The sequence below is a fragment of the Oryza sativa genome, chromosome 4 (genome assembly GCF_034140825.1).
Source record: "Oryza sativa Japonica Group chromosome 4, ASM3414082v1".
Classification (NCBI taxonomy): Eukaryota; Viridiplantae; Streptophyta; class Magnoliopsida; order Poales; family Poaceae; genus Oryza; species Oryza sativa.
In genome coordinates, this window is record NC_089038.1 from 31096607 (window position 1) to 31109221 (window position 12615).

The following is a 12615-nucleotide window of genomic DNA, read 5'->3' on the forward strand; positions in this document are numbered from 1 at the left end:
CTAAGTGGGCAAGGTCCTCCTTTTATACCTCAAGGGGATACCACATGCACCATCTCTCTCTTTTGTGTGGGGACTTATCCTATCTTTCCTCCAACTTGACTTGCCTTCTCTTCATGAATGGACGGAGATTTGTATGGTTGCCGTCCGAATGACCTTCTGATGGGACGGCCCATACCTACCTCCACTTCCGCCGGAAGCAGGCGCGACGTGGGAACATGGCTGTCTACTGACGACATGACCAGTGTCAGACCGGTCACAAATCGGTCATTCTTGTCCACCACGTGTTAGTTTAGCAATCTGCATGTTCGCCCTTCTTCATACAACATCTTGCTTGTAATGGTTAGGATGAAGCCTGGCATATATCTGACCGGGACCAACGTGCCATCTCCAGGAGGTAACACGCCGGCTTCGGCTAGGGACGAGTGCTTGGAGGCTCTCATCCTGACGGGATGGGGCGAGGCGTGTGTCAGACCGCTTGTCGCCACCTAACCCACGATCTGATCGGTCTGTGACTGGTCACAGACCGGATAAACGAGCGCGCTGCACTGCGTTACATGCGGCGTGACGCGCTCGTCCAATCCGCAATAAATGCGGTTAGGTGAGCCCTACTGCGCTCACCTAACCCATACACGCGGCGCAAAACCTACAAGGGGTCGGGGCACCTCAGCCCTCGGGGCCGAAACGGGAGCGGTCCGACCCCTCGGGGAGACAAAGAGGGGGGCGGCCACATCACCCTCGGGCCCGACCCCCCCGAGGGGGTCAGGCCTCGTGGGTGATTGCTCCTGCCCAAGCCTCTAGTCATGATACTCCCGGTCCCATGTCACCGACACTATTAGACTTTTTCATGTGCAATTGTTTGAATAAGGATTAGAGCTTTTTAAAACATACAATTTTTTTAAGATATGGCTCAATGCATTTTAAATAAGGGTTAATTGGATCATGTCATTACAAATATATAATTTTAGATAAATACCACCGCTATTCACGATATTGGCTACACGCCACCAGGAATTAGGAAAACTGGAACCGTGCCACTCTATCGCGTTTTCCGTCAAAAATCTCTGTTAGCATAGCTGCACGTGGGGAACAAAAAAGAGAGGATGGAGGAAGATGGAACTGACATGTGGGTCCCACGTCTATAGGTCTAACGGAAAACATGACTGGCACGGTTCCAAATCCCTAAAATTCCAATTTGATGTAGCCGATATCATTAATAGTAGTGTCATTTATCTAAAGTGGCATATTTGTAGCGACATGGATCCAATTAGCCCTTTAAAGAAAAGTTAGTAAAAATTATATCCTGTTAAAAATTTTCTTTTGCGTGTATCTCTCATATCGGATTCATATATTTCCGTATTATCTATTCATCATTTATCTCCTATGTTTTACTATTTATAATTTTAAAACTATATTAATATCAAAATCTTCTTATTTTCATAATCCTACGATGAGTATAAACGGGTATGGCAACACACTAAACTAATGACCCATTTAAATAGTAGGAATTGAAATACGGACGAATAGGAAAAATTACATTATTCTAATAAGATTCAAACAGAGGATTGCTAAAAAAAACTCACAAAAATGACCGTTTGATTTAAAAGCAGAAAAAACACATGATGACTGAAGTGAGAGAGTCAAAGCAAATTTTTCAATAGGTTGAAAGTTGAAACTCTTACTTAGGTGGTATTTAAAACTCATGTAGATAAGGATGAAGATAAATGGTCTATTTAGATTGTAGCTAAAAAAATATCAAATTTTAGCAAAGTTGCCAAATATGTGCATCCATTTAGTTTTTTTTATCAAGCTCTCGTAGATACATAAGAAATCATGCCAAAACTTGGTAATATTGATAAATTGTTAAAATTTTAGCATTGCCAAATTTTGGTAAGGTTCATTTTGGCTATAATTTGAACATGCAAAAAATAAGCGTTTTACACAAACGAGGTGGTACTAACGTGATTAATTGAGTTTTCATTATTACAAACTTAAAAAATAGATTAACCTAATGTTTTAGATCAACTTTCATATAGAAAGTTTTCACATGAAACACGCCGTTTAACCGTTAAAAAGCGTGCTACGAGTATCCAAAATATTATCCATTTAATGTGTTTCAATAAGCTCCGTTCGGCAAAAACTAACTTATGCTTCGAGGATATAGACTATTAGGGTGTGTTTAGCAAATAGGATTTGAGATGTGGGTTGGGAAAGGAAAATGGATGAATGATTAGCATTAAATGATGTATAAAAATGGATGGCTAGTACTACCTCTGTTTTTTAATAGATGACGCCGTTGAATTTTTTTTAATAAGACGAATGGTCAAATATGTGAGAAAAAGTCAACGGCGTCATCTATTAAAAAACGGAGGTAGTATATAATATCGTGTTTTGGAGGGTGGAATATTATTACTAACAAAGCCTTGGTAATATCCCGTATAAGTACGCAATCAGCGAAGTGATGCAAACACGTGTCCCGGTCACGAGGACCACGACCATGCCTTGACTGCGCTTGTAGTACAGGGTACAGAAAAGGACGAACACGTATACGTGTCGACTGTCGAGAGAACGAAGGGTGCTTCTCCATTCTCCGCGGAGCGGTGTGTCGCGGCTCGCCCTCACGGGAACGCGTGTCGGCTGGAGGAGCTGTGTGACTACGACACGCTGCAGCGCAGTGGTCACGTGGCGATGCAGCGGGTGATGCGCCGGTCCACGCGTATTACAATATTCTCTCGTCGAGTACCAACGCCGCCGACCCACGGGGCCACAGGTGCTTGCTTCTCTCTCTCTCTGCCGACGTGAACACAGCATCGGACAAGTACATAACCAGCGAGCCCACTTGGTGTGCTCCCTCCGACCTCCGTCCAGCTTCCCACTAGAAAATAGATGCGGCCTTGCCGCACAATGCACCAGCCAGTATGAAATATTCCATCCGTTATATATTGATCATCAATTGACTAAAATTAAAAATTTCAAATTGATTATTATATAATGTTGGTGTAGTATTACTACATTTAAGCATGAAAATTGGGTTTGCATGCATGCATATAGGCATTTGAGGTAGTTAAAAGTGTGCATGTTTCCTTATTCTTCACCACCACTTACTTAAGTTTTTTTTTTGGTGAAAAAACTAATCAATATGAAATGGAAGGAATAAATGATATGGTCTTATAAGTACATCTATTTTCTCTATCTATTTAATGCTTGAAATTATGGAAATTTACCCTTTTATTCATATATTAATTGAAAGCAGCAAAACATTGAGATGATGGACATAAGTTGGAAGACGAATACGTGCGTACAAATTCTGAATTCCAATCATCCAAAGTAATGAAACTACTTATTTTCCCTCCACATGTCTATAAGAATCGAGGAAATCCATTTTTTTAAAAAAATAATTTTATCTTCTTATTCCTTAAATATAATGTTGTAAGTCCATAACATTAAAAAGTTCAAGTTACACAGTAAAGGAAACTAATGAATTGATTATTTGTTTGAAATTTTGGTACTCAAGGAGTATAAAGTTTGCATCAAGCAGGAGCAAAAGATGTGGTAGCATTCTTTCTCCAAAATTTTATCTCAATTTCCGTTAGCACACTTTTTAAACTATTAAACGGTGTGTTTCATATAAAAAAATTATATAGGAAAGTTGCTTTAAAATATCAAATATATCAATTTTTCAAGTTTATAATAATTAAAACTTAATTAATTATGCGCTAATAGTTAGTATCTCGTTTTGCATGCCCGCATTTAATCTAAATCTTCGTCAGATTCGAACACAGTATTCTCGTTTACTACTTCTTTCTATCCTGGATAAAAGATTGCAAAGAGGCCTGGCTTTTTTTTATTATTGTCCTTCCCAGTCCGCAGTCCCCACTCTCGAGTCTGGACTCCTCCGCTGCTCTCCACTCATCAATCTACTCCTCGCTCGACCTCGGTGTCTCCGTCTTTGCCGCGGTGCCGCCGTGTCGCTGCTACAACGGCCTTCAGTCTATGGCCTTCTTCGCAGGAAGCTCGAAGGCGCCTGCATCTGCAAGATTGAAGTTGCGCCGGCAACATGATCAGCAAAGAGAAGTCTGCGATGCGCTCCCTGTCCCCCACCTCCTGCAATCCCTCCTGCTTCTCGGGCCAGCGGCCGGATCCGCAGCCCACGATACCTTCGCCCGCCGCATCCGGAAGACAACTCCCATATTCCCAAGCCGATGTGATTATCGGCGCAAAAATCTGGTAGTGAGCTTTGGTGCTGGACAAAGCACCAGTGAGTGTGAGTTGTGCGATACAGCTAGCGTTGCTTGCGTCCATTCACTTGCTCTCTGCCTCTTTTGCTCATTTGCATCACCATCCAGTATGTATAGGCTCGGTGATTTTGGTACTCACCTGCAGGCAGGCATGCATGCATCCTACTTGGGTATTTTCCTCTCTGCAAGTTCAACGAAAGATCTAAAGAGAACCAATGATGCTAGGGAAGACACTGCTTGATTTTCTTTGCTGAAAATATCTCAACACGTGCCTTAATTTAGCACCAATTGCAGGTAATTTTAACCAGTTCTTTGGTGTTCTAAATGGAAGGAGTATAAATAAAGGACACGAGCGGGTGGTTCGCCGCGGCGTCATCGGCCGTGACGCGCAGGTGGCGGAGGATCCGGCACGGCGCCACCGCTCACTCGCACACGCCGCCTCCTCTCCTCCTCCGCTAGCTAGCGCCCCTCCCTTCTCCTGATCCAGGCCGATGGCCAGTGCCGTCCCTCTTCTTTCTCCCCGGGTTCAATGGATCTGGCAAGTCTGTATTGGGACGGGCGTTCTCGAGGGTGACTCCTGCCGGTGAGATAGAAGCGTTGAGGAAGGGCAGCAGCATGGCCGGCGGGGAGCACAGGGGAGGGCGAGGTGGCCGGGTGAATGTGAAGAAGACGAGCCCAACGCCGTTGAGGGAGAACATCAGAACATGAAGCGGGTGGTCGGCCGCAACGCGCGGGTGGCGGAGGAGCCGGTGGATTAGGGTCGAGCAATTCTGCAAATAAAAAATACAGTAACTCCGTAGTTTTACGATGAGGTCCACCGCAACGAACTTTAGCCGTCGATACTTAATCAAACGGTGCAGGAGGAGTGCCAAGGAGACACGTGGCAGATTTCTAGAGAGGTGAAGCTTGATTTCCAGAGTGCCACGTGGCCAAATCAAGCGCCAGGTTTCGGACCCTGCAATCGATATATAATATTTGCCGGAGCCGCAACAGCGAGGCCATGAGGCCCATGACGCGACTGGAAATACTCCAGGACAGCTCGCCGGCTGCTGCTCTGCAGTGCTATATACTCTCAGGCTGTGTTTGGATAATGGAAAATAGGGGGTGGGATTGGGATTGGGAAATGAATGAAGGGTTAGGATTAAATGAAAGAGGGAGAATGAATGGTTAGGATTTAAAGATGTCTTTTTGTGGGTGGGAAATTATTTCCATTTCCCATTAGCCAAACATTGTCTCAATCTGTTCAAATCCTTCCTCCATATTCCCTCGATCTATTTTTATAATCATATTTAATCTTAACACACAAACTAAGGATGAGTAATTCTACTTATCATCCATTTAAACATGCTATTAGTTATTACTCATAAACAAGTGATTCATTAACATTTACAGTTCTCAATGCCAAAGTAGCCAATCTTACATGAAAGAATAGAGAGTCAAGCATTAAATTCGAGAAAGTCATTTAGATGATAGGTTATTGAATTGAAATATGCCTATCAAAAGTATTTTTTTTCAGATTTGGTAATATGACTATAAAAATAGATGGAAGGAGTATAATTTAAATCTTTTCAAAACAAAGAATAATTTAAATCTTTTCAAAACAAAGAGAATAGGTTCATTTGAGTCTAGATTTATTCATATTTAAATATTTTTTGACAGAAAGAGTAGACTCCACTGAGTTTGCAAATTTAGTATGGGAGAGGACCTTCGTCCCTTCATATCTCTGTTTATCCTAAAATGACATAATATTTTTTTCTCTTTTCATTTATTTAAAAATACATATATTTTTAAGTTATTGTATTATTGTCTTTTTTATTAGTATGCATGAAGTGAGTGTCAAATAAACTTATTTTTAAATTTGAAGAGTATATCAAGTATCACGTCTCATCTACTTCCTCCGTCCCAAAAAAAAGACAAACCCTGGGTTTATGTGTCCAACTTTGATTGTCCGTCTTATATGAAATTTTTTTATAATTCGTATTTTCATTGTTGTTAGATGATAAAACATGATTAATATTTTATGCATGACTTATCTTTTTAATTTTTTTTCATAATTTTTTCAAATAAGACGGATGGTCAAACATTAGACACGGAAACCAGGGTTTGTCTTTTTTTTTTGGGACGGAGGGAGTACCCTTTATGCTTATCATATCATTCTCTGATGTCCGCGGCCGTACGTATTAGCCACGAGCCCGGTGTTGAGGGTATTGGATAACGCAAGCCAATAGATTATTGGAGTTATACTTTTTAATTTTTCCCCCACGGTACGTGTAGCTTCAATTTTACTAGTCCATTTTTTTTTTGAATTTACAAAAAATTTTAATAATAGGTATTTTTTAAGAACGCCCAACTCAGAAACTTACGTGAAGTCGCTTACATGAAGTCGCTGGGATAGACCTAAGCTAGTAGCAAGGCTTAGGTCGAGATAATGGGCAACGTCTGGCTTCTGCATTCTAAGGTGAATGCACACGACCAAAGCTCATGGTATTCTCTACGCTCTCAGCTTAATGTAGTGATAGGGCTTGTTTGGTTCAATACCCTACCAAAATGTTGGTAGTGCCAAAACCTAGGCAAGTTTTGGTACTACCAATTTTTTGGTAGGGTAGAGTTGTATTTGGTTTGAGGCCAATTTAGAACCAAGCATTGAGTAGAATATAGAAAATATCAAATTGGGCATTGGCAATGCCAATGATTTGGCTTCAAACCAAAATCACCAGATACACTGTTCAAACTACCAAAGTATTGGTAGGGCACGTTTTTGGCACTAATCCAAAACAGCCCATAATTTATGTTGCTAATGAGCTTTTATCCTGCTCCTCCCCTTTCCCCTCTCCATCTTCACCTCCTTCGTGGTGGTCTCGGTCTTTTGGACAACGAGGTGAGTTGACACGTGGCCTCGGTAATCGAGGACCGTGTCGACGGTCGATACGAGAAGTTCGGAGAGACGGTGAAACCACTATTCCTACCTCTCTTTTCTCCACGGCAACACTGTTCCTACATCGCGTGGGAGCTAGCATTGTGAATGCCTTCTTAGGCTGTCTTCGCTGTCGGTAGTTGGGAACATGTCTCTAGTGCACGGAAAACGGAACGGATCATTAGTCCGTGATTAATTAAATATTTGCTATTTTGTTTTTCAAAAATCGATACATATGATTTCTTAAGCAACTTTCGCATAGAAACTTTTTATAAAAAAAAATACACTGTTTAATAGTTTGAAAAGAATGTGCGCGTAACGCGAGGGAGATGGGTTGGAACTTGGAAACCCACACTGCCGAACTAAGCCTTAGGTTGTGTTTAGATACATGAGTGAAAATTTTTACCGTGTCACATTGGATATACGGACATACATTTGAAGTATTAAACGTAGTCTAATAACAAAACAAATTACAGGATCCGCCTATAAACTGCAAGATGAATTTATTAAGCTTAATTAATCCGTCATTAGCAAATGTTTACTGTAGCAAAAGATTCGTCTCGCAACTTACACACAATATGTGCAATTAGTTTTTTTTTTCTATATTTAATACTCTATAGATATGTCCAAACATTTAATGTGATAGGATGAAAAAACTTGCCAGGGATCTAAAACGCCCTTAATCTCATAGAGCTTAATTAGCCGAGACGCGTACAGGATGAACGACAGCGCTAGCAGTGTGAAGTCGGTGGAAACGCTTATCCGTCTCGTCCATACGCCGCTGTGGATAGTGGTGTTGAACTGTGGATTGCACGTCCGGTACGATGTCGCCACACAATCCACCTATCCGCCACATCCACGCGGAACACGACCCCGGCCTTCCCGGGCTTCCCCGGCCGCATGATCCGACCTTCCGCCGTCCACGTCCTCCCGGGCCACCGCTCGCTCTCGGGTGAGATAGGAGAGCCGAGAGCACGGGCTCGCTTTCGAGTGGAGACATCACCCATCTAAACAGGACCAGGACATTAAGTGCTCTCGAGTATGGTGGATTTTTCAAAGATTTAGTTCGATCAAACTGGGTGATGAGGCCCTTCCTTGCCACATGTACCTGCAGACTTACGGAGTGGTAGTTGGATTAGGCCTAATCAAATTATTACTCCTTTGATAGAGCAGTAGTAGTACTGTACTGCTAGTCACCTGGACTTCGAGCCTTGCTAATTAAGGTGATTAACTGATGATAGAGATGCACCGAGAGTTGTTCAGTAGTACAAAACGTGAAACTATGAAGTTGCATCTCATCATTTGCTTATTGTTTTGCCGGTCACCAAAATTTAAAAGTTAATTTGAAAGTTGATGTTAAGTTTCTTTTATCGTAGTTGATGTTAAACAAAACTATAGAGATTTTACCCATAAATTATTTTTAGTTGCTGTTCATTTTTCTCCACAGCTCGCCAACTAGTGACAAAAAAAGGTTCACTTTAATTAAACTAGAAATTTCCCTCGAGTTTGGCCGTGCGTAATGCTAGGAAAAAACCCTTCACCGGAAATGTTTTCTGATATGAAATGTTCTTTTGTAGCAACAACTGAGATAAAATGCTAACCACACAGTTCGGCAACGTCCCCTGGAAATGGGAATGAAAAAAAATCGGATATGCTTTTTAGATGAAATGTTTACCACTCTGAAATGTTCGTCAGAATCGCCATACAGTTCTGCGACGTCCCCTTGGGAATGGAAAAAATATTTCCGGGATATCCGGGTATGGGCCTTCATAATTTCTTTTATAAGAAAGTTTTACGGCCCATGAATAAAGTTGGGTATCCTGGTATGTTTTAAGTGGAAAAGGTTCAATTTGACTCCCTTGAATATAGGCCGAATCTGATTTGTATCCCTCAGTTGCAAAATAAGGAGTATATAACTTTTCTAACTATTAAATCCGTGCAAAATGAATCCTATGGAAGTTGAGATTGCGAGCTTGCCGGAGTCGCTGGCTTGTTGGGGGTGTGGAAGAAGAGGAGGGAGGAAGATGAATGCTTCCCACCGTTAGATGGTATAGTTTACATGTATGGTTGAGTCTTATCTCCTGAGGTCTTGGATCCTTATCCTCCCGATTCTGTTGCTATAAATCGGTAGAGTGGTTATGGACAGGCCTATATATGTAAACACTCCAGGATTAATCCAATCTTCGTTGAGTTCCTCCGTCTCACACCCACCATGTGGGACCCACCATCATTACTATTTCTTTTACTATCTTAAATACAACCTAAGCGCCATTAGTACAAAACCATACGGGGAATGAATTTGCAACGGTTTTTGTAAAAGTTGATACGTTATACCCAGTTTTGGGGTTGAGAGAGAGAATTTAATTAGAACAGAGACATGGAGAAGGAAAATAAACTTATCTCTATCCTGGCATGTTTTAAGTTGGCCACCAAACTGCAGCGTGAATATTTGAAACGAAGGCCCAAAGTATTTCCGGCCCAAATGGCCCGTGTACAGGTCCAGTCCAGGCATGCTGGCCCATCCACCCCCAAATTCCATCCAATCACAGCCGTCGGATCACCGTCCCGAACCCTAGCCACCACCAAACCCCCCCTACTTAAGCCCGCCTCCCACTCGCTTAGCCGCCGCCGCCGCCTCTCCCCGCCTCCCCACTCCCCGTCTCCTCCTCCCTCACGCAGCTCGTCGAGGTAAGAGCTCGTCGCCGGTAGCCATTGCCGCCCTGCTCCTCTCTGTTCGCTCGTCGCCCCGTCCCGATCTGACCCTGGTGGGTTTCGCTGTTCGCTGCGCAGATGGCGTCCGAGGCGGCCAAGGTGGTGGTGCCGGAGTCCGTGCTCCGCAAGAGGAAGCGGGAGGAGGTGTGGGCGGCCGCGAGCAAGGAGAAGGCCGTCGCCGAGAAGAAGAAGTCCATCGAGAGCCGCAAGCTCATCTTCTCCCGCGCCAAGCAGTACGCCGAGGAGTACGAGGCCCAGGTTAGATCGTTGGCCCCCACATGATCCATTCCCGTCTCGATGTTATATTTTGCGTGGCAAAGACAGCGATTCCGTGGGATCTGGGTTTGGTACTCCCAAATCAGGTTGTATTCGATGAATGCGAATTTCGCTTGATCTTATACTGGGTGAACACGACGAAGATTCATTCATTATTCGTAGCATTGCAAATATTTATGCTTTGAGACAAATCTATGTTAGATTGCCGCTCATCGTTAACCCACAAATGCGTTTGCTTGGTCACCCTAATGCTAGTTTTCACGTGTAGTGTTGAAAAGCTGCATGTTCTGCTTCTCGTGTGTTCCGTTGCAAGTTCCAATGCAAAAGTACTGCTAGTGAATCATGCTGGTTTGGGAAATTGTCAGTTCTTTTTTGCGATATACCTAATGCGTTAGGTCATTTCAGAATATTTTTATTGCTGTATCTTGATATGGTAAGCACATAACTCTTTTTGAGTTTGTAACTTCGTATGATAATAGTAGTTGCTTATATATGTTAAAACTGTTCGCAGTCAATAAAAATTGAATAAGAATTGAGCAGCCTGTTGTACTTCATTCTAATGTCGGTGTGATGAGCAGGAGAAGGAGCTGGTGCAACTTAAGCGTGAGGCTCGGATGAAGGGTGGTTTCTATGTCAGCCCTGAGGAAAAGTTGCTGTTTGTGGTCCGTATCCGTGGGTAAGGAACCACTTAAGTTGTATTGTTATAATGTCACTGACTATAGATGATGATCTGGTTGTATGTTGATGCTAATGTTACAAATCTGTTGACTGTAGTATCAATGCCATGCACCCGAAGACCAGGAAGATTTTGCAGCTCTTGCGTTTGAGGCAGGTGGGTGTGGTTTTCACAATCATTTGAATGCACGTGTTGAAATTATGATATAGTACTGTCAATTGAGGAAAAAATGTTAATTTTGCAGATCTTTAATGGAGTGTTCTTGAAGGTCAACAAAGCCACCATTAACATGCTGCGCAGGGTTGAGCCATATGTTGCATATGGGTAAGCTACCATAATTACATTCGAGCCTAATATATTATATATATGCACCATCTTGCTATTTTATTTTGAATTACCATCTGTTGTTTTACTAGAAATGTGATCTTGGCATTTACTAGAATAACTGGAACATTTCACAATTAAAGGCTTCTAAAATTGCTTACACTGAATTTGTGTTATTAAGTAGCAACTGTTTGCATCATTGTGTTCTGCATCAAAATCATAACAAATTGTAGTCAATCAATTTTATATTTTAATTTGAATTGTCTAGGGTCTGAAATAGTTCAAGCCCCTAATGACTAGAGTTGATTATTGATCTTCTTACTAGATTAGTGATTCTTATGTTTTAGGTACCCAAATTTGAAGAGTGTCCGTGAATTGATCTACAAGAGGGGCTATGGAAAGCTCAACAAGCAAAGAATCCCTCTTACAAACAACAAAGTCATCGAGGAGGTTTGCCACCTTGAATCTCACTTGTTCTGCTTTTACTGTGTCAATTGGTACCTTACAGTCTTGGTGTTTGTATCAGGGTTTGGGTAAGCATGACATCATCTGCATTGAGGATCTTGTTCATGAGATCATGACTGTTGGCCCACATTTCAAGGAGGCCAACAACTTCCTCTGGCCATTCAAGCTGAAGGCACCACTGGGTGGGCTGAAGAAGAAGAGGAACCACTACGTTGAGGGTGGTGATGCTGGTAACCGTGAGAACTACATCAACGAACTCATCAGAAGGATGAACTAGTTCCATGAGCTCATTGTTAGCGCACTGTGTTTGGATGATATTTTAAAGTAAGCTTATTTTGCACTAGGAAGTGTATCAAGAAAATCTTGCAATTTTGATATTCAGAATCTGACCCTTTTATCCGGTGGTTTGATGTTATTCCTAAATTTGAAGTGCTTTTAATCATGATATGCGAACATGTGTTAGTACTTATTATGGCTCTACTGCCTTTGTGTTGACATCACGGTTGCTGTTCAGCTCTTATGCCATTTATACAATGCTTAGCCTGAACATGTCCCAACTACCAATGTTTATATACTAGTTCGTTGTACCATTGTAACTCTGGTCGAGTGTTTCCATTTGACACTGTTTAGCACTAACAAAATGAGTTGTCGAGTTATAATTGGATGTGAGAGTCAAATTGGTTAATGAAGCAAATGAACAAACAGGAAACATATTCAAAGTACTCAGCGCGAAGACTGAGACTGATGAAAATCGTATTCTGCAAGCTGATGAGCACGGTACGGCATAGTTATTCGTCTTAAAAGCGGGGACTCAAAGACCAGAAATTACATGAACCTAAAGCACAAAAGCAGTTCAATTTGCTTTGTTATGTTGGATACTCCGAAGTGATGGGACGGAGGGAGTATGCTCTTGATTTTGTGGGGATCATATATGACCTACAAATTGAGAGATATTTGTAAAGAGAAAACAACACATGTAATGCTTATGTATGTCTTGATTTTGTGGGGATCAT

General features: G+C 42.1%; 1 protein-coding gene across 2 annotated transcripts; it reads left to right on the forward strand.

The window, feature by feature from the left end:
• The first annotated feature begins 9776 nt into the window (after positions 1-9776).
• LOC4336914 (large ribosomal subunit protein uL30x) lies at positions 9777-12071 on the forward strand. Of its 2 annotated transcripts, none has more exons than XM_026025067.2 (7): positions 9777-9854; positions 9940-10119; positions 10716-10813; positions 10912-10969; positions 11058-11137; positions 11485-11587; positions 11664-12071. In XM_026025067.2, exons 2-7 carry the CDS (start codon positions 9940-9942, stop codon positions 11877-11879), a joined length of 735 nt encoding a protein of 244 aa, XP_025880852.1. In that variant the 5' UTR covers positions 9777-9854; the 3' UTR covers positions 11880-12071. The 2 variants fall into 2 exon arrangements, with proteins under 2 accessions (XP_025880852.1, XP_015637188.1); XM_015781702.3 differs by having other exon boundaries at positions 9777-9837.
• Positions 12072-12615: the final 544 nt, after the last annotated feature.

What these genes read in the sequence shown, in the direction of transcription:
- LOC4336914 (XM_026025067.2), top strand. Translation starts at nt 9,940, where the DNA reads ATGGCGTCCGAGGCGGCCAAGGTGGTGGTGCCGGAGTCCGTGCTCCGC. An exon ending in TTTGTGGTCCGTATCCGTGG is followed by an intron (nt 10,814 to 10,911) that starts GTAAGGAACCAC and finishes TGTTGACTGTAG; the next exon opens with TATCAATGCCATGCACCCGA. An exon ending in ACAACAAAGTCATCGAGGAG is followed by an intron (nt 11,588 to 11,663) that starts GTTTGCCACCTT and finishes TGTTTGTATCAG; the next exon opens with GGTTTGGGTAAGCATGACAT.